General features: G+C 43.2%; 3 protein-coding genes across 7 annotated transcripts in view; all 3 read left to right on the top strand.

The window, feature by feature from the left end:
* The first annotated feature begins 2,515 nt into the window (after positions 1-2,515).
* On the top strand, positions 2,516-6,585 carry Tbc1d15-17 (TBC1 domain family member 15/17). The gene is made up of 9 exons (XM_034318136.2): positions 2,516-3,064; positions 3,512-3,604; positions 3,676-4,177; positions 4,269-4,436; positions 4,513-4,607; positions 4,680-4,878; positions 4,952-5,169; positions 5,247-5,561; positions 5,719-6,585. Exons 1-9 carry the CDS (start codon positions 3,038-3,040, stop codon positions 6,025-6,027), a joined length of 1,926 nt encoding a protein of 641 aa, XP_034174027.1. The 5' UTR covers positions 2,516-3,037; the 3' UTR covers positions 6,028-6,585.
* Positions 6,586-6,736: 151 nt separating this feature from the next.
* LOC117601731 (uncharacterized) lies at positions 6,737-12,995 on the top strand. 5 transcript variants are annotated; one of them, XM_076688660.1, is made up of 4 exons: positions 6,737-7,075; positions 7,189-7,890; positions 7,967-8,119; positions 12,664-12,995. In XM_076688660.1, exons 1-2 carry the CDS (start codon positions 6,873-6,875, stop codon positions 7,667-7,669), a joined length of 684 nt encoding a protein of 227 aa, XP_076544775.1. In that variant the 5' UTR covers positions 6,737-6,872; the 3' UTR covers positions 7,670-7,890; positions 7,967-8,119; positions 12,664-12,995. The 5 variants fall into 5 exon arrangements, with proteins under 5 accessions (XP_076544775.1, XP_076544774.1, XP_076544776.1 ...); XM_076688659.1 differs by lacking the exon at positions 12,664-12,995 and adding an exon at positions 11,095-11,275; XM_076688661.1 differs by lacking the exon at positions 12,664-12,995 and having other exon boundaries at positions 7,989-11,275.
* A 1,749-nt stretch (positions 12,996-14,744) lies between these two features.
* ds (dachsous cadherin-related 1) overlaps positions 14,745-21,621 on the top strand; it is a 200,729-nt gene continuing 193,852 nt past the window's right edge. The window contains exon 1 of the mRNA XM_034318133.2: positions 14,745-16,478. Coding sequence (XP_034174024.1) covers positions 14,790-16,478 — 1,689 coding nt within the window. The 5' untranslated portion in view covers positions 14,745-14,789. The remainder of the gene's footprint in view (positions 16,479-21,621) is intronic.

Raw genomic sequence — 21,621 nt, 5'->3', positions numbered from 1 at the left:
AGAACTCAACTAACATCAGCCCGGGAACTTTATGAATGACAATGCGAATGTATAAAGCATATCGATGTTTGTGATTACTCGATAAGAACAGTGTATGTACATAATTCGAAGAAAATTATGCCGGATGTTTCCAAAGTACTACGATTCGACGAATAATCACGCGCACTTAGTATCCTGTACGATTTGCATGCAAAATATTGCTCAAATAAGTAGAACGTTTTTGAAAACACTGGGTTTAGACGAGTAGAGAAAACTATATTAAAAATTAGTTACATATGTAATCCTAGGTATAGATTAAAGAAGAAACTACATGTTTGGCTTTGTTGTTGGGGTAGGGTCGAATCTTCGATGAAATCAAACAAAGAAGTGTGCGAAACGATAGATTGCGAAAGACATGAAGTAAACAAATTGCAATAAAATATGTAATAATCAATCGTGATTCTCTTTGTACTATTGTTTATCATCTGTTCGACGATTTCGGTCAAAGTTCGCATCGTATTATCCTACGTCGTCCAAAGTCACGTTTCTCCGATATGCTGCTAAAACCGGAAGCTTTTCTGTTAGCCTCGGTGCACGCGCACCGAACAACATATTCGTGCTGATTCGATAAATAACTTATAAATCGAATTACTAAACGATTTGTCTCGCGTGTATGTACAACGAATATATAACAACCGAGTATGTATCGATCAACGACTACTATCGATTCCATTTTTCTACCCGCATAGGAAACAATTCGCGATCTGACCGAGAGGGGTGTTCTTTCGTTCGAGCCAATTTTTGCGTAACCGATCTGTCTGCGCTTTGGTAATCTATTTCGAGAGAACATGTCTGCTCAGAACTGTCGTTGAAATACCAAACATGCGTGAACTGAATAACGTGGGATAAAAATAACGCGTAAGGCGTCTTTCGGCGAGAAATTGAAATAAACTTTTCGACATTTTTTCGGCGTGAGCTTGAAAGCTACGAGGAAATGTATAGATGAATGATTTCAATGCCAATAGAATTCGGACTTCAACTTGGAATAGCTAAAGTACTCGAATATACAGCGGTAGGATTTCTTCAGATGGTGTAAAACCATCTGAAACCTTTTAGCGACTTATAACACTGATCTCGTGCAATAAGACTTCTTTTTATTTGACCCCTTCAAAGAGTCCTCACGTGCAACACTCTTTCAGCTGTCTTTGTCTCTTTATTTATTAAATTGACTCTTGTATAATCGCTTCTGCAACTTTCGAAGCGGTTGTTTCATCTTCTGAGTCAGATGCGCTCATAAACGGTATGTTCTATATCAGACCACGAAAAACAATCAAGATTTTACATTTGATTATTATCCTAATATTTCGTTTCGTAAAGAGAGATTCCTGAGATAGTTTTTACTCGATTCTACATGATTATCTTTTTCCGTGAAAGTTTTTGCGCGAGCTGGATTATCCGGAGCGAACGACGAACCGCTTTCAGCCAATTCACCGTCGATTCTAAGAACGTAAAGTTTATGAGTACCCAAGGAAGAAAGCCTCGAGTCCTCGCATTCCACGTCTTCGATTATGGCTGTATAATCACGTATTTGCTACTTGGTTGCATCTGTGAGTTATTCGGTTTTTGTTCTTCCCTCAATGTTCGGAGTCACGCAAATTTTTTCATCATTTCAGAGGTAATCATCTACCACCGCACCGGCCGAATAAATGTTACAACCGTGCTTACAATCTTCAAATATAGTAATTTTGTACAATCTATTGGATTAAAAAATCTATTTGAGAATCTATATCGCAATTTAATTATTACTATATTGCTTAGATTACACAGCAAGTTGCTCGGTACGAGTGCACTCGTTTCTAAATTGCGAAAGGCGAATATCCCATTTGAACTGTGTAGATACGTTACAACAAAGGAATCGGACGACTGAAAATGATTTCATCTGAAATCGCTTACAGATATGCAATACCCACGAGTTTGCTAGATTTGAATAATATTTAAGTCGATAAACGATGAATAACTAACGGTTAAGTAAAAATAATGTTTGTATTATGAAATTCTGGTTTCAATTTCTTCTAAGAACATTTTATTCACGATTTACGAACATCTGTATTTAATCGCAACGATATTTATCGTAAAAAAATCAATTTTACTGACGTAAATTATCGTTTTAACGATAATTAAAAGCAGCAAATACACATAGTTGCTCTTTTTTTTAAATACGGGATGAAAATAAACAGTTATATGCGACTACTGCGATAATACTTCTGTGACTAACTACCGGTTGAACTGTGGACCATGCGACTAATGTTACTAAGCACCATAAGTAAAAAGTAAGTATTCTGAACAGACAGACATTCCTTCGAATGAAACTATACATTTGCACTACCATGCATTAAAGATAGTCACTTTACAGGTGTTTTCAAGGTAATCTAGAGTTATTATCAAGCGTGGAATTGCTTTGTGGAAGTTGCCGTACAAAGTTCTTTATCTTTCAATACGTTTCAGGTGTAGGATACGTATACATCGGATAGCTTGTATTTTCAAAATTCGTTTCATATAGGTGACATTTAACTTGTTGCCGACTTCGTGTCTTTGGTATGAGGGCACAGTATTGAAATGAATGAACAAACGAAAGAGGGAAAGAGTAAGGTTCGTGACAGAGGTCGCGATTAAACGCTTACTCATACGTAGTATGTTCACGAGTTTAATATTTGTCGAACAAAGTTTATGTATGTATGTACGTTGAAAATTTGCAATCTACAACGAATCGTTTGTACAAATACGAAATGTTTTACGATTTTCGAGATTCGAAGGTATTTGAAAACCAAAAGAAAAATATTTGTTTTGTTTACTGCGATCAAAATAGTACCAGAGGGAGACAGCTATACTCGTAAGCAGCAGCACGCAGATACATGATTGCACAAGCGAGTGAAGACATTAAAATAGAGAGAGAAAGAAAGAAAGAACGAAGGTAAACTTGTACAAGACAGTAGAAGGGATGCAACGAAATCGGTCGTGATTCAATCGGAGCACTGACTTACACAAAAATATATTCGAAATGTTTGAACCTACGGAACAGGGAAAGGTGAGAATCATTTATAAGTAAATGACATTGGTGCAAGTACGATTATTCTTCTTGTAATGTTTTCTACGCCGAATGTGATGCCCTGTCAATTTTGAGAATGATGTAAACATTGAACCACATGCATTTCCTAGGGTATGTCAACACGACTTGACAAGTTTCCTGCAGATACGTAAATCCCTAAACGTCATTCACTGTTGTCTTGTAATGATCTATACGTTGTTGTTATCATGTATTTCAATAAACTGATTGTACCTGAGATGTCTAATAAGATTGTTAGTGAGGTTATGCGCTTGTCATTACTATTATAACTTTGTATTCAAGCTTCTTTCCAGTTTGGTCTTATAACTTATCAATGCTGTTAATGTTATATTTTATATAAACATTATATTTTCACTTGAATATCATATACATTATGTGATTTTATTTATCTTATTTCATATCAAATAGGATCTGTGCATTCACACTGGAGTGGTATTACGAGGTGCAAATACAAGGGAAGATGAAGTTCACAGTCTAGGCACATTAAACATTGTTGAATATGTAAGCAGACTCAATAAAAGCATGACATTATTGTATATCAATACGTGTAATGTTATCTTTTAAAATTACAGAGTTTTGGCAAGTGTATAGAATGGAAACCTATTGAAGATTCTGTAGTATCAGAAAATCAAGATCAAGATCCTGAATGGTCTTTAGTAGACACACATACCAGGCGTACTCGTACTTCCTCAGAAGGACCAGATTCCCTTGGTCGTACAAGAATTGTTAGAATTTTATTCTCAGAATTAAGCTCATTTCGTGTAAATCATGGAGGGCAACAGCTTATATTTATGCAAAAGGATGGAACCACCTATGTTGCCTTTTTTCAGTTATCTAATGCTGAAAGTTTTGTAAATTCTTTGAAGGGTTTTATTAAATTTGTAAAGTCTCGTGCAAACAGAAATTTGTATATTATAGTAGATGAAGTTCAATCTGTATTAAGTAAATCGTTCGCTGAATTAGATTTATTTCAAGAAAATACTTCAGATTATGTTTGGAAATTTGTAAAAAATTTGCATAACCGTCCGTATGAAACAACATTAGAAGCATTTAGTAAACTGGCAGATATTTGGTGTAAGTGTATAGAAGAATCTGGAGATAAAACTAATACAATCCATTCGATATTCAATAGTTAACCAAATGTTTTGCAAACCCGAAATTATAGTATACAAAGAACCAGCTAAACGTCCGGTTGAAGAAGCAGTTGCAGATTTATTAAATAGTTCACTTACGATCGATGTTCGTCATCCTCCGGTATCGGTCGGTTCTGGGGAGGAATATGAAGTAATAGGATTGGGTGTAGTATTACCACCGCGACCGCCTTGTCCAAGAGGTACAATGGATATAGCTTTGTACCAAATTATTTTGTGTAAGGTGTATAAATATGATTATGTATATGATTATACTAGGTACCCCGCTATCACAAGAACAGTGGAACAAATATAAGGATCCAGAGGGAAGAATTTTAAATCCTCAAGAAGTAAAAGAAGTTATATTTCGTGGGGTATGCATAGAACTTCATAAATGAATGCTTCATAGAGAAATTGTAAAATAAACGATCCATAAAACGTTTCAGGGTGTCGCTCCATCGTTACGTTTTGAGGTATGGAAATTTTTACTAAATTATTATCCATGGGAGTCTACACAAATTGAAAGATTAGAACTTAAAAAAAAGAAGACTGATGAATATTTCATGATGAAGCTACAATGGAGATCTATGACTGCTACGCAAGAGAATAATTTCTCCGATTACCGAGATCGAAAAAGTTTAATTGGTAACATATGAAAATATTGAGGTGGAGTTGTTCATGTAGAAAACAAAGCTGTAATACGTTATAAAACTTTCAGAGAAAGATGTGAACAGAACGGATAGAACACACCCGTATTATTTGGGTGATAATAATCCACATTTAGCACAATTGTATGATATCCTCATGACATACGTAATGTACAATTTCGATTTGGGATACGTTCAAGGTATGAGCGATCTTCTTAGTCCTATATTATGTTTAATGGAAAGCGAAGTTGATGCATTTTGGTGTTTTGTTGGGTTTATGGATAAAGTGGTAAGTTTCTATAGGAAAAAATTTTTTGGTATAGTAATCGATAAAATATGTATCAACAATCGTTATGTACAAAATAGAGTACCAATTTCGAAATGGATCAAGCCGGAATGAAAGCCCAATTATGCCAATTGTACAATCTCTTGAGTACTACGGATCCACAGTTAGCACATTATTTAAATAGACACGAATCTGGAAATATGTTCTTTTGCTTCCGTTGGCTTTTAGTATTGTTTAAAAGAGAATTCAACGCAGTCGATATAATGAAATTGTGGGAAATATTATGGACGGATTTACCGTGTAAAAATTTCCATCTGCTTTTATGCGCAGCCATTTTAGATACAGAAAGAAATATTCTCATGGAAAACCGTTATGGATTTACAGAGATATTGAAGGTAAGTATAGTGCACCGATGACAAGATGTCCCATGAGAGAAATGCAAATGCGGGCTTCTCATGGGACATCTTGTCATCGGTGCACAGTATGTACATAAAATTGTGCAATTAGAAAGTAGTTTTTCTTTAATTAACACACATTATGCATTACATACAGCACATAAATGATCTTTCCCTCCATATTGAGTTACCTTGGACATTATCCAAAGCAGAGGGTATTTATCATCAGTTAATGGCTGTAGCGGACCAGTTACCCGATAACGTTCGCGTAATAATTGGATTAGAACTGTTAAATAAAACGTTGGTAGCTAATGAAGCAGAAAATGGTGAAGCTTCCGGACAAGACACTGAAGAAGCTGGTGGAGTGAAGGCTAATTCAAGAAGAAATAGTACGGAAAGTGGTAATGTTAAATTTGGAAATAACGAAGTGTCGTTTGAACGGGGGTTAAATTTATCGTACATGTGAGACCAGGACCGATCGTTCATCATAATTTGAAGAACGCGTTGTGTATCGCAGTCAATCCTGAAAAATTTATACTTTTAAAGAATGATATTTACAATTCTGTTTTTAGGAAGAATATATGTATTGTTTGTCGAAATAATGAAATCATGTCTTTTTGGTTTGTAACGAATTGTATCGTTGAACAAAATGAATGAGTTGTATAAAATGTACGAAAGGTATTATTTCAATAGAACGCGTCGATCGCTGAATTAAAAATTTTGCTTCATAATTGTCAAATTTACAAGGTTACAGCAAAAATTTGTTAGTAGCGTTGAATTTTGAGATATTTATGAAATTTATTGTAATTACAAAGAGATTATAAACCGCGCGCATATTTAGTAAGTAAGAAGTAGTTTCATACAGATCTGTATGTTCTTTGTCTTAACGATACTTTTAATGCACATCAATTCGAAACGATATGCAAAACTTATTCACAGCGTATTTTGACTTCAACTGGTGTTTATGCTGGTGTTATTTTCACTTAAGTTCGAATGTCTTTTTCCAGATTTGTATAAAAGTCTCACAATAGTACTGTATATTTCTAATAAAAATTACCTGTTTAATCTTTGATATACATAATTCTTTCAGATATAGCGTTTACCAATTGAAAGACAAAGAAATATCCCGTTTCACATACGCGGTTTTGGATTCGAGTGATCCAGTTGCTGGATTATTGGTTTATGTTTACAAGATTTTACGTTTGATGTCTCATCAGTCGGGGTTTCATGTAGGAAGACAAAAACTGCAAACAATGGTGTTCGTTCAAATGTAAACTATTTTTGTTTTGTTAAACGAATTAATAATAAGGTATGGAATTCGTTGCCATAAAACGTAACAGAGGTCGGAAAAGGAGAAGATATCTGGAGAAACGACGTCGTGAACAAATTAAATTTGAGGTTAAGACTGCGAAACATACTAATATTTTCATCGCTAAAAAAAAATTTATTACTAATACTATGCATGCTAATTCATTTTGGGAAAACTATACAGCCGCTCAAGAGTGGCAAAGAAGGTTAGTTAAACTGTTGTTTTTGTAAGATTTGAATTGAAGTCAATTCGATAGGTTATAATAATAGTAATATGTATTAATTGTAAAAATATTTCAATGAACAATACTGTTTCTAGACACAGTGTAACGTGGTGGAAAACTCGTTGTACTGCATTAGAACATGAGAATGAAGTGTTAAGGGATAAGTTAAGATCATTAGGATGTGAAAATACCCAGCAGCATTCTTTGCATCCACAAAAAAATCAGGATGCAGCTGAAGAACAGTACGGTGCAACATCCACAGAAGAAAATGAAAATTTAGAATTTCATGTAGATGAAGATATGATGAACTTTTTAGAGCAAAGTATGAGACATAAAATAGAATTGCAGAAGAAAAGAGAATCTGAGTCGTGTGTTGAAAATAAATTAGAGGATATGGATGAGTATATTCAGGGAGGTGCTGCTTGGATACAGGCAAGAAACCAGAATGCAAAATTGTTGTATGGAGAAGCAAGCCCTACCATATTGGCAATGGAAACTGCTCTTCAGACTACTGTGGATAGGCATAAAGATAAAGCAAAACCTCAGTATTGGCCCATTATTCCTTTAAAACCATAAATTCTAAGACAATACGTTATTCTGAATTTTAAATATGTATTTTATACAAAAAATATAAAAATTTCTTTTATATTACTCGTCTTTCCCAACGCTTATCCAAGGATGGTATTATTCTTGTTCTCACTGGTAACGGAAGATGACGCTGCACGCTCGCTTCGTCTTTAGTGCGCGGTTGCAGTTTTGGAGAAACGTCAACCTTTCTTTGCGTGTACACTAAATAGGTAACTGATAAACATAAAAACTATTTATTCTTGTCAATTTTTAGAATATTTTTCAAACTTAATAATGATTAACTAGAATTATCCATAAAAGTCAACAGAACGGAAATAGGAGTCTCGCGTGAGCACGCTAGAGGCAATATCAAGGTGTTCCCCTCATCCAGCCTTGTACCTGCGAGCCAGTCATAAATGACACCTCTGTTATGAAATATATCGGGGAAGCAATTAATAGGTAATCTCAACGATTGAGCAATTATGTTCACATATTATTATTACTATTATTATCGCTATCAGAAACAATCGATCGGTAACGGCAATATCGAAGATCGCTATTGCTTTGCAATCTTTATGTAAATAGGTAGTTAGAATAGGGTATAACTTCATGATAACTTCATTGAATCTCAATAAACGAGTTTCTCAGATATCGTGGATTTGCTTCGATAAAGAGTGGCAGCGGGAAAGATGTTTCGAAGAGACACAAGTTAAGGACGATCGGTGTCGTTGTGTATCGAAGATAGATTAGAAAAAGACGTACGAAAGAGTTCGGTCAGTCTGTCAATACGTTATCTCACGGTCGATCCGCTGACACGGTCCATGGAATTCTGGGACCAGTTCGAGAGGTTCCAACATCGATATTTCGGTCCAGAGAAAGCCCCTAATTATCGAGATAACGCGTGTCGCGGTGTCGATACTGGTTACGTATCGGATCCCCACCTTTTTTTCCTACACTCCCACGGGATTTTTGGATGATTTGTTGCCGCTGAAGGTACTTTGAATTCTTCCCATCCAGATACATGTTAAAGAAAAATTTATCGACCCGTCTATATACCATTTACTTTGCATTTAATTTCTTTCATAAATCAGGTCAAGGAAACTCGTTACATTGAAATTTTAAACGTACTTGTAACTTTTTTTACGATTCGTGTTCATTTTGTTTAGAAAAATTTTCAAATCTATCGATCTATAGATAAATCTTTTTTTCGATTCGAAACAAACCGGTCGTTCCTACGCAAAGTAAGATCAGTACAGACAACAGACGTTTTATATCCACCAACAACTTTCATTTAGATCTTTATCGATCAACTTTCACGGTGTACTCGCATATTGCTCTTTATTACTTGCCTTTCGGTCCCGATGTTTTCCCGTGAACGCAATTAACCGAGATTTTTTCTCACTCTCTTTCTTTTCAATTCATCTAACTGAAATGGAAGATCGTTTTAGAGGTTTGTTAATAAATTTTCCGCGATAGCATTTCCGCGTATCTTCCGACACGTAAATTGAAACTACATAACGAGGTGTCTGGGCCCGTCATTTGATCGAAATAAAGTTCACCCGTGTGTAGAGTCGTCAGAGCGGTGAATTTAACTGGTTTCTCTTGAAATTCTCCATGGTTCGTCCCGCGTTTCGTAATAACGCGCGGTTAATACGCAAAAACAACGAAAATTTGTCTTCCCTTTTTCACCGGCAATTTCGAATGTTCGCCTGTGATCGTGCTCCAGAATCGTTCTCCGGATGCGACCTCATTGGAACGTTTTAAGATCTACCTTTCGTGCAACCGCGTCAAGATAGCGCTGGAGGGAGTTGAAAAGAAAGGTGGGAAGAGAAGGGGTTTACTTTTTATCGGGTCCGTGTCATTAGCGGCCGCAACGAGTACTATAAGTTCGTATCAAGGACTCAGAAGTCGAAGAGATCTTCGGGACCAGTGACGACGATGACGATGACGAGGACGAGGACGAGGACGAGGACGAGGACGAAAGATATTAAAGTACCTACCACCGTTCGCCTTATTAGGCCTCATCCTCTCTTTCCCTCCGTCCTTTTTACCCCTCTCGGTCCCGATCCTTCTGCTCTTAAAATCATGGCTGCACGTAACCGTCTACTGATTATATGGATTCGGCGATGATTTCTGATGATGCCCCCGACCCCCGAAATGGTAAAATAATACAGTGTCGTCTCCTAGCCTGGACCCTTTCGGGTCCCGTGGGCCGGTTCGTTAGCGGGGCCTTGGCGCGAGGCACCCTGTCATTATGCGGCTGGTCTCCATCACCCCCACCAGTTCCCAATTTTCAGTGCCCCTCTACTACGCCTCGAAGAAATCTCTTATATATACCTTGCTTTCTTCCCTTTTTGCCTCCTCTTTTCTCCCCCTTTCTTTTCTTTTTTCATCGCTCTATTATATTCTACAGTTCATACGGTTCCCTACAGTTAACGGAATGAACAGAGATAGAAACATTGTTGTTAGATCGAGCTTATCTAGGAAGAAAAATGTTCAGATAAGTTGTTCAGAGGTTTTGTCCCTCCCTAAAATTTACACACCCAAATTGAGTATCGTTCATGATTAAACGTCTTGCGTATCGCGGGGCTTAGGAAGGAGAACGGAAGTTGATGATGGTCGCGTAACGAAATTATCTATCAAGTTCTCCATTGCGCGTCTCGAAATCACGTTTTTTACGAAACTCGAGCGCGAAACTCTAGAGCCGCTCACGACTACTGCGGACATTCGAAACTCGTAACTCGATCGCGCTTGGTCTGGCTGGGGTACCATCGTTGCTTTTCTGCTCGTAAGAAACGTAGTTACTTCTTCTTTGTCTACTTCTTCTTCTTCTCCTTCGCCTCATCCCTTACTCGCGAGACGAATTTTTTCAGCGAACAGGAGCAATTCTTTTTCCCATTGTGTTGTCACAAGGGAAGAGGGTGTACGTTACGAAAAGGTTTAAATGAATACTAGCTGTCTTTGAATTGCACTTGGCCATTCGAACTTCTGCCAAGAGTTGCCTAGATCTTTTTTTTTTTCTTTTGCTGCTTCTTATTTACCTATTAAATCTTTTTTTAAATTCGATTCGATTCGATCGAAGTACGTTTACTGGTTTTATCATTGTTCCGCGGTAAAGGGTGGTTTCGTGGTAACGATGGAAAGACACGTTGGAGCGCAGAATTCTTTCTTTTCGAAAAAGTTTGTGATATTTCATGTTTGAACGACTCGTCCTTGGAAGCAAGTTGAGAGGGTGTAGGTGGTCCTCGCGACTGGCAATCATTTCGCTTAATGACGAGAACTTTTGTCGGTCCTTTCCTCTCCTAAACCTCGGATTATCGAGTCGTGCTCTTTCCTCGTATCCACACAGACCACTCTGCTTCTTTTCACTTCTTCTTCTCTATCTCCTCTTCCTTCTTCTACCTTTATTTCCGAGCTCTGTAATTTTCCCCTAGCGGCCATGCCACCATGCCGTGCCGAAATTGGTGTACGCCGACAAGATTTCGTAGAAATCCCCGACGTTCCTTAATGGGAAGCCGTCTCTGAACGGTGACAATGGCACTTCTGTTGCGGCGCTTCTCTCTTTCTCTTGAAACGGGTACAAAACATTAAAAAAAAAAAAAAAAAGAGGAAGAAGAGTATCGATGCAATGAGAGGAGCTGGAAAAGAGGGAGGAGGCGAAAGAAGAAGGAATCGCGAGAGTCGAAGAGAATTAGGAGGACAATCGCGAAGGAAATAAGGTCGAGAAAAAAATGTTGACTATAAAGAAGAGGGAGGAGGAAGAGGAGGAGGAGGAGAAGAAGAAGAAGAAGAAGAAGAGTCTGTCGTCGATATCTTGCTTTCGGCCCGGCACAGATCAACGCGAGGCATGCGATTCGGAGTCGAGAACGACTCGAGACAACGTACGCGATTCTTCGAACAAAAGCGATCGAAAGACGCAAATTTATTCCGCTTTTATCTTGCGAGCATACTTTTGTGCATCGCGCGGCATCGTCGAGAATGACGAATTGTAACGGACGATGACTACGAGAAATTTGGTCTTCTAGAGAATCTATTACGTTAGTGTTTATACAACTTTCAATGACATACTATTGCGTTGCCACAATTATTTTCAAAGAGTCGAGTTTCTTTGGTCGGGGTGAACGCGTTACGCGATTCGTGGTCGGAACTGTTTCCGGCACCCGGTATCCAGCACCTGCGAAAGATCGGACCGTGTAGCCGATGCCTGAGCAAACAATACGAACGATGATGCACCGTCTCGAGCGCATTGTCCGTAGCGAGTGGTAGTAGGCGGCGGATTTATCTGCCTACTCGTAGAGTCAGGTAGAGGAGTCCAAGGGTCCTCGACCCAGGAGGAGACGCGTCGCGCGAGCCGACGGAACCGATGGATCTCTTCCTTTCGTTTTGGCGCGATTTCGCCGCGATCCCGTTGATCGTCACCGATCTATCTCTCCGTCCATAGACTGCTAATTATTTCAATACATCACGAGCAATGGAATCGCAGAAGACGCCTGTGCGCGCGATATCGATGGCGAAGGCGGCTGCGCACTAATCTGAATTCTTGGCGCATATGAAATTCCAGCGCGTGCCGGTAAAAGAAGAATTCGTTAATTTGTTCGTTTTTCATCTTTTTTTTTTTTTTGAGGGGCAGGGCCACGCTTTTAGATTCTTGGTCTCGCCCGTCGCATCATGAGTCATCGGTGATGCACAGAATTATTAACCAAAGAATTTATCACTTACGCTGTACCTGCGCGGCGACGGTAAATCATCGGTGATCTATGCGCGCACCGTTGCGAAATATATTATCGAAGCACGCAATTATTCTGAAAAGCAGAGTTCGAGACGCTGTATCGTCGCGAGGTATCTCATGCATCATGCAACTAACATCGGCCTCATGCCCTCCCAGGGGATGTGTTAACAGATCGTCAAAATTAATGTGCCGCTTCCTGTTAACATGCAAATTTCTCCGACCTTTAAATGCGATCTACTCGGCGAAACTCGGTCCAGCGAAACTGTGTTTACAGGACACGTCGCGATTCGTATGAACGGGAAAGCACTCTCGTCAACAAATTTCAACGAATTCGGCGCAAGAAAGGAAAAATTGCATTCAGCGTGCAAACAATGTGGAATCTTTCTCTCGTCGCGTCACGAAATTCCAGGACCTTTGGCACGGGCGTAGAAGATGCTCGTAGGGCTGAGCGCGGAATGAGCGCCGATGGTAAGTCGGTTCTTCGCATACCGGGCGCTCAGGTAGGTAGGAAGGCGGCGAACGAGCTAAATGAAGAAAGAAAGGAAGAAAGAAAGAAAGAAAGAAAGAAAGAAAGAAAGAAAGAAAGAAAGAAAGAAAGAAAGAAAGCAGGGACCTACGAAGGGAAGAGCGAGAGTGAGAAAGGGCGAGGAAGAAGAGGAGGGATGAAGAGAAGCGTAGAAGGAGGCCGAAGCAGGCAAGGAAGGAAGCGGTGGAGCGAGCGAGCAAACAAGCAGAGAGTTTGGTATAGTCTAGCTGCTCGATGCCGCTCGGTGCGCTGAATGCTGAGGCCCCGGCATATCGGGCCCCTGTACTACCGCTCCCCTCTCCAAGATGGCCGCCGTTCGGGTCCAGCCGGGTCCCCCTGACCGAGCCAGGCCGAGTCCAGCGAGTCAGGGGAAGGGTAGGCCTTGCAGGTGCCGCCATGTCAGTGCATGCCTAACCTCGAAGCCGCGCGGAACGGACGCTGGGCCCAACAACGCGACACCTCGTGCTACATCTTTGCTTCTCGCTGCAACTCTTTTTTTCTGGGCCGAGAGTAGGCTACGGTCGATTGTAAACGGGCCGGGAACACAAGCAACCTTCCGCACGATCGCGTAATCGGTGTCTCAGCGAATACGGAGTGCTCCGGACGATCGAAGCGAACAGCGAATCGCGAGAAAAGGTGTAGTAACCGAGCAACAAACAGGAGATTGCTCGCGACTCGGAGCAAACCTACGTCCTACGAGATAAGCGAGAAAACTTGTCGTCAGGTATACGCGTTTCTGTGCGGTTCTTCGACGAGGTCAGGCGAGCCGGTTGATCGTCGCGCATCATTTTTTTCATCTCGTGTCTCGCGTGTGTCGCGCGTGACAGTTTCGGAGCACGGGTGACTACTAGGCGAACGGGAACGCTGCAGCTCTTTCTCTCTGTTGACGCGAATAATACGCTCGAACGCAAGGTAAACTCGACTGCAACTGGTCCAGCCTGCTTGTTCACTTCCGAGAGGATCGATCGACGATCCAAGACGAGTGGAGGGGATCTCCGATAAAACATGAGAAAAGGAAGCGCACAGTGGACAGCGTGAATTACGAAGGAAAGTAGAGGGTAGATTTTTGGAGCAAGAACCCGGAGAGCCGAGAGATGAAGGGCGTTCGAAACGCGAGGCGATCGCGGCGGGTTCGCGACCGGTCGTGTTGATCGTCTAGTTATCGGAGGCGAATCTAACGCGAGGAATGTACGATATCTCGAGGCGAAGATATTCCAGCAACGGAGAGGACAGTGAATAGGGCGGCGTGTTGGCAAGAGAAAGAGGGAGAGAAGGAGAGAAACAGGACAAGCACGTACGCGTAGGTAAAAGGAAAGGGAAGGAAAGGAGAGGATAAAACGAAGGGAATAAGGAAGAGACCGAAGAAGGAAAGGAAGAGGGAGAACGGAGAACGGAGAACGGCGTGGAACGGTGTGTCGAGTTGGTTCACGAGTCCACCACAGGAATTTCCACGAGTTGTCGAGGCTCTCCGTAAACTGGCGTGTTTGGTAAACTAGCTCAGCTCGGTCACACCGCTAAGAAGGACGAACGTAGCGTCGTGCGTGGCGCGAGTGATCGCGAGAGGAGAAACGAACGGATCGTACGTGATTGTGCTTGGTGCTGGTGCTGCTAGTGGGTGATAAATGTGCCGGTTGATCGCGTACACGCGCTCCCTTCCGTCGGGATTATAACGGACGTCGGTTCGATTGAAACGCGTACACGTACGATTCGTATTTGAGAAAATAGAAAAAAGAAGAGATTGTCAGGTCTATCACCGTTTAAGGACGAATGACGAGCTTTTGGAGAAACGATGATCTGACAATCGCACGTTCGACGATGGAAAGATCGAGATAATAGCGCAAGACCGGGAAGGCGGCGGTGGCGGAGGCTCCAGGATGCGGCACCTGCTACTGTTCCTCGTCCTGGGAGCGAGCCTCGCCCCGGGCACGTGGTCCGAGCTGGTGAGATACTTGGAAGTGTCGGAGAACGCGCGGCCAGGCACCAGGGTAGGTTTCATCGACGCGGACAGTCCACCCTATTTGATCGTGTCGGTTTCCGGCTCCGCGGTCGAGTCGGACTTGACGGTGGATTACGCTACGGGGGAGATAAAGACGAAAGTGCCGTTGGATCGCGAGACAAGGCCGTCTTACAGTTTGGTCGCTTTGCCGCAAAACATTCAGGTGGTGGTGAAGGTATTGGACGAGAACGACAACGCGCCAACATTTCCGGTGGATCACGTGGACGTGGAATTCCCGGAAAATTCGCCTCGCGACGCGAAGCGTGCTCTACCACCCGCCAAGGACCCCGATCTCGGCCAATACTCGACGCAACGCTACGAGATCGTGTCCGGTAATCACGGCGACGCGTTTCGATTGTCCCAACACCGAGGTAGAGACGGTGTTCTCTATTTGGATCTGCAAAATTCTGGCTCGTTGGACCGCGAGGCTCGATCCGAGTATCATTTGGTGATAGAAGCGCTGGACGGTGGAGCGCCGCCGCTACGTTCGCGGCTGCGCGTCAACGTGACGGTACAAGACGTAAACGACAATCCGCCGATCTTCAACCAGACCAGATACGTTGCCAGCGTGCCGGAAAACGCGACCGTCGGCACGCCGGTGCTCGCGGTGAACGCGACCGATAGCGACGCGGGCGACAACGGACGTATCGAGTATTCGATCAATCGTCGGCAATCGGACCGAGAGGAGATGTTTCGCATCGATCCGGAGACCGGTATGGTATACGTGAACAAGGCGTTGGACTTTGAATCGAAAGAACGACACGAGTTGGTGATAGTGGCGCGGGATCGTGGCGCGCAACCGCTCGAAGCAAGCGCGTTCCTCTCGGTACGCGTGACGGACGTGAACGACAATCAGCCAGCGATCACTGTGATCTTTCTGTCGGACGACGCGACGCCCAAGATCAGCGAGAGCGCCCAACCGGGCGAGTTCGTCGCCAGGATATCCGTCAGCGATCCAGACTCGAGGACCGAGTATTCGAACGCCACGGTCACTTTGACCGGCGGCGATGGACATTTCGGCCTGGCTACCAGAGACAACATCATCTACCTGGTGGTGGTCGAGAGGCCACTCGATCGCGAGGAAAAACCCGTCTACGATTTGTCCGTGGAGGCGACCGATGCCGGTACACCTCCGCTCAGAGCTGTTCGTACCTTTCGTCTACTGGTGACGGACGTAAACGACAACGCGCCGAAATTCGTTCAGGATAGATACGAGGCTCATCTGTTGGAAGCATCGGAGCCTGGTACACCCGTGTTGAAAGTGACCGCCACGGATCTCGACGAGGGCGCCAATTCCGCCATCAAGTATTCTCTTTTCAACACCACGTGGTTCGCGATCGACGAAACCTCCGGGCTGATAAGCACGATCGCGCACGTGGACTGTGAAGCCGATCCAGCGCCGATTCTAGTGGTTGTCGCGACCGATTCCGGCCGTCCGCCTTTGAGCAGCAGCGCGACAGTGCGAGTCACCGTTCACGATCTCAACGACAACGAGCCTATCTTCGAGAAGCCGCTGTACAACGCCACCGTTCCGGAGGATATGCCTGTCGGACGCTGCTTCCTCAAGGTAAGAGATCTCTTTGCTTTTTACTTATAGGTACATTTGTATGCATGAAAAGATCAACGCGTACGCTATCGTTTATAAACATCTCGACGTTTTCTTATTCTTTTATCGTAGATCGAAGATGAAGCAGTAGTTTTATAAACGATTTATTTATTTAAGTACGTTCAATTTGTAAGTGATTCGTTTGGTAACGGGAAGGTGACAAAGTATACAAAATGAAAAAAGAAATAAATAAGCAAAGTAACTGATAGATCGTCGCGATTAACTCAACGCGTAGACAATTCGAGCAAATGATAGGAAGGTAGAAAGAGAATTGATTTCATGTAGTAATTTAGTGGACGCTTATGTTGCTTCAATCTTATCACGTCTCCAGATGTTTATGTACGGTAGTGTGTTACATACGAATAAACGTTATTGTGCTTTCTCCGTACTTATTAGAAATACTTGCGCGCAGAGAGATCGCTAAACGCCAATATGGCAAAGGGGGTTAACTTGTGACTTTCAGACTTGAAAGTACCTGATTGTCTTATTATCACATTATGCAATTCTTATTTTAAAATAACCGTACTCGTTCTCGTACTATAATATTTATTACAACTGTTCCTCTCCGCTGCACTTTGTCATTGTAACAGGCATAGAAAGGGTTAAAGTATTATACAATCGTATTTGACACGGCAAACGAAACGGTTGTGTAATCTTCAGCTTACGCGAGTTTTCTCGCTTGAAAACGCCTCGATCTCTCGAGATTGACGTTCGTCGATGCACGACGGCCGAGCGTTCCTAATTGATCTGTCATCGAAACCGATTACTGACATCCTCCTTCTTCAAAGAGATACGTCGCGAATTAATCGCGCGAACCTCGCGTCGCGCTGCCGCGAGAACGACACCGCTTTCGATGCTAGCAGATAGAAGAGCTGGTGTTGTTTGACCCTTGCGCCAGACGGCTCAGCATTTTGCGTAAAGCTGTTTCTCGACGAACGTTTGTTAAAGGTTTTCCCGTAAAAGCAACCAGCCAGTCAGTCGAAAGGGCAGCGGTGCTTGCCGCGAGCCACGTAGCCGCGTTACGCTGGGAAACTCGTAATTGGTACCGTCGCTCACGAGACTCGTTTTCTCCGACGCGGCATCTGGCAATTAGTATACTCTTGCTTCTAACGCGAATATTCGCGAGAAGAGCGTCATTGCAGTCTGACATAAATCAGTTTATTATTATAGTATGCGCTCCGTTCGCCACTGTGCGGTATCAAAGGATACGGGATAGATCGTTTCTTAATTGCTTGATCAAATGAAATATGGAATAAAGGACATTATTGATTCGAAAAGGTGTGGCAGGGTTGCGTATCACTCGGCCAGGGAACCTCTTCCCCGAAGCGGCTCTAGAACGAAAACGTGTTGCTTTACGAGGTTCGCGATCGGTGTACAGCTTTGCGCCAGTACGCGTACTTGCCGATCCTTGGACGCGTAACATCCAGCAAATCGATTCGAGAGACCGGGTATTCTCGAGGCGCGAACGCGTCGCGCGTTCCTGAAATTCGACACGCGTTCGAGCGAAGGGGATTACAGGGTAAGCGGTACACCTTTGCTATCCCTTTTTAAGAACGATCGTCTTACGCTTTGCGTAATCATCGTTGCACACGAGAACGAAGTCGTTACCGGTACCGTGAGTCACTTCGATAAGGGGTAGGTTGGTACCAATCTGAACGAAATAGTGAGATAGAGAGAGAGAGAGAGAGAGAGAGATAGGAAGATCGCGAGGTAGTCGTTGCCAGTGTGACGAAGCGTCTGTCATTCATAACGTCCGTGATCCGTGGACCGTGGATTCGAGAGGAAGAAGAGAGGAAGAGAGGAGAGAATGCGAGCGATGGTGAAGGAAAAGGGAGCGAAGGTAGAGAAAGAAAGAAAAGGGTGCTCAGGGTAGAAAAAGAGAAGAGAAATGTTGCTTCGACCTCCCTCCCACGAGCGTCCGTCCATCTGGCCGAGCGAAACGCGTGCCTTCTTTTTTCTCCGGTTGGATTGTCATCCGCATTCAAGGGAGAAGCGGTGAATGCTCGCGCCGCGGCCGGTGCACACCGAATGCCGAATGCCGATGGAAATTGCAACGAATAAACGAGTACATTTTTCAATTGGGTGGTGGTCTCTGTGAGTGGACGCATCCGGTCGGATATAAGTGCTGCTGGCTGATACTCGCGATCCGATTCTGAATGTTCGCGTCCCAAACTTTCGTACGATATATATTTCATTGGCGTTTTCGTTGCCTAGTTCAATGATGATTTATAATTGTTGCCAGCTCGACTATAATTATTATAATTACAGATTTTTCGTCGGGCTCTGCCAGTCGTGTCTCGAAGCCCAACCGGCCGCGGCCGCTTCTTTTTCGCTCCATCCCCTTTCGTACGGGCTCCACCCCTTCGATTCTTTGCCTTCTTTTCTCCTCCTTCCGTCCATCTCGTTTCTTCTTTTCTTTTTTTTTTTTTTTTTTTTCCTTTGGCCCTTTTCTCTTCTCGCGAGTCGAGAAGAGACCAGATATACGTCTCTCGGTGTACCTTGGAAACGGGTTTCGAACATCCCGACTCGTGACGCGTCGAATTCACCCGTGTTTCCCTGGGAATTTGCTTCTCGATCGCCCTCTTTACGTTTTCCCGCAACGATTCGATCGGGATTTGAAAATTTCTTCGATCGGTTTGTTCGCTAGTTTCGATGGCTAGGATGAGAAACACCGAGACGCGGTCGTTCTCGTGCATCGAAAGTGGCGCGGAACGGTCAGTGGAAAGGATCGATTATACCGGTCGGAAGGATCGCGTTCGATGTACGAGCGAATGGGTCGCGTTTCTAGACGTGGAAGATGCGGCGGCGGCGATGCATCGGCCGGTACACATCGTGTATCGCGGTACAAAGTGATGACCGTAATGACTCTAACCACCGTCTGACATCTGGCATTAGGCACTCGAGCTTTCGAGTGGCAACGCCCGCAGCAATTGTTGCCGTTTACGACTGCCGTGCACGCTCTCCTTCTCTCTTTTTCCCTCCGCATCACCCTCTCGCCTTGTCTTTTTCCATCCACTCGCGACTTCTCTTCTTCCTCTTTCCTCGCTTGCTCGTCTGGTCGTCTTTCTTCTCGTTTCTCCTCTTGCTCGCTCGTCCGCTCTCGATCCTACGCGCTATAGACCGCATTCCCGAGCGCAACGACGAGGCAGAGATATATGTATATGCATTCGCGTGCACCGGTCGTCGTAGCCACCGCGATCGCCGCCACGCCATGCCACGCCACGCCACACCGCTTCTATATACCTTTGAGCTCGTACGGCTATAAACACCGGCCGTTCGCTCTTCTTTCTTGCCTTTTCTTCTGCTCTAGAATTCTAGCTAGTCATAAGCCGTACACTCTTTTTTTCTCTCTCCGCTCGATTTTCCTCCCTTTAATTGTTGCTTCGTTTGTCTTCACGAATGAACAACACGCGATGCAGATTCGTTTCTTGGCTTGAATGCAATCGATTTTTCCTGCTCCTCGAGGAAACGACCGCGACGTTTTCTTTCTCGGTGTCATAAAACGATTGCGTAACCGCGGCTTCGTTCTTTATCTCCGTTTCTGGAATAATAGCCGACGAGAAAATGGTTTGCCTCTCACCGAATGGAAACGCGGTTAACCGCCTTGCGGTCCCTCCTATCCCGAACGTAATTACCGAGGTTAGAAAGTCGTCGTTATTAAGGCTCGGCTTCGGACGCTGTTCTGTAGGAAGATAGATATGAGATTTCAGGGAAAAGCTTAATGAAGCTAGTACTCGAACTCGCCGCCAGATGGATCGCGCGATGTTAATGTTCTCGCAAGTACTCGCTCGAGTTTCTATCCACAATCCATGCGGTACGGAGTGTTGCATAACGCGTGGGATTCAATTTATCGACTGACGGCGTATGTACACAGACTTTGATGGGGCTGGGCTACTTTTAGCAGCCAGCACAATATGACCAGAAAAGAAAATTTTGGATAAAACTTAGCAAACTCTTAGATTTCGACGCACGGTTCAGAATTCTAGCGAAAAGAAAAAAAAATGGAATTATCTACTGGCAATTGCGTAATAACGGGAAATAGGATCGCTGAAGCGTAGTAAGAACGGCGGGGAATCGTAGTTTCCGCGCAGAAGCGCAAGCATGGAGAAGAGTAAACGTCGGTTATCAAGTTTCTCCTTGTCCCTGGATAATCGAAGGTCCTCACGGTCTGCCAGTGGGTGGTGAGCTACGAGACGATCGTCCTCGCGTTTCCGTCAACTTGCTGGATCCTTGCTGGAGCTAGCTTACGGTGTTTCGTGGCTTAACAAGAACGGCCACGAAGAGGAAGCCGCATACCAATGGATACGATGACTGACCCGCAACGCGAGTGTGCGTATATACGCCTTACACTTACACTTGTACCACCATTCCATTCGTTTGTTCATCGATGCCTTTGAGCTCGGGATTGCAAATTGCGTAACCGCAGAAAACAAAGACCTTCGATTATGGGGACGTGTACGCGCGCAACAATGTTTCTCACTTTATTTATTCAAGAGTGTCGTGGGCTGCGGGATTGGCTATTTCTTAGCTGTGAATGGAATCGTAATATCGTGAAAAATTGTTACGACACGCGAATCTTGATGTTAGCACCAGACGAAGATACGCAGGTTTCTTTAAGAAACTTGGAGTAAAACTTTCCCATGCAACTCTTTCTTTTATTTTACATAGTCTTTGAGATGAATGGAATAATTTAAAAACATTCAGTGTCTCGACTTGGAAACTCGTTCGTTAATGCTGGTAAAGAATTTTTGATTTACGAGATCGTCCGATGCAGACAACTTTCACACCGTCCTCTTTCGTTCGCCTACGATTTTATTTATTTATTCGCATAGTATCAGCACCTTCGTAGTTACAATAGTCGAAAGCAATAGTAATAAAGTTCACAAGAAAGGTAGATATACAGATAAGGGAGTCATTGTGAGGTGTTGTTACGGTGAGTCATAAACCATATTTCTGAGACACGGCGTGTACGCGATATCAAAGAAGTAGTAAAAATATCTGAAAATTAGTAGAAAGATGATTATTATAAAAAAATGGAATTTGAGGAAGCTTTGGATTTCCCTAATGAATTAATAAACGATTAGAAAGATTTTATATTATCATG

This window comes from Osmia lignaria, chromosome 6 (genome assembly GCF_051020975.1).
Source record: "Osmia lignaria lignaria isolate PbOS001 chromosome 6, iyOsmLign1, whole genome shotgun sequence".
NCBI lineage: Eukaryota > Metazoa > Arthropoda > Insecta > Hymenoptera > Megachilidae > Osmia > Osmia lignaria.
This window is presented reverse-complemented; position numbering and strand designations above follow the sequence as displayed.

Coding starts and splice junctions, on each gene's coding strand:
- LOC117601731 (XM_076688660.1), top strand. CDS start 6,873: ATGGAATTCGTTGCCATAAAACGTAACAGAGGTCGGAAAAGGAGAAGA. Junction 7,076..7,188: donor GCTCAAGAGTGGCAAAGAAG/GTTAGTTAAACT, acceptor TACTGTTTCTAG/ACACAGTGTAACGTGGTGGA.
- Tbc1d15-17 (XM_034318136.2), top strand. CDS start 3,038: ATGTTTGAACCTACGGAACAGGGAAAG. Junction 4,437..4,512: donor GCGACCGCCTTGTCCAAGAG/GTACAATGGATA, acceptor TGATTATACTAG/GTACCCCGCTATCACAAGAA. Junction 5,170..5,246: donor TTGGGTTTATGGATAAAGTG/GTAAGTTTCTAT, acceptor TGTACAAAATAG/AGTACCAATTTCGAAATGGA.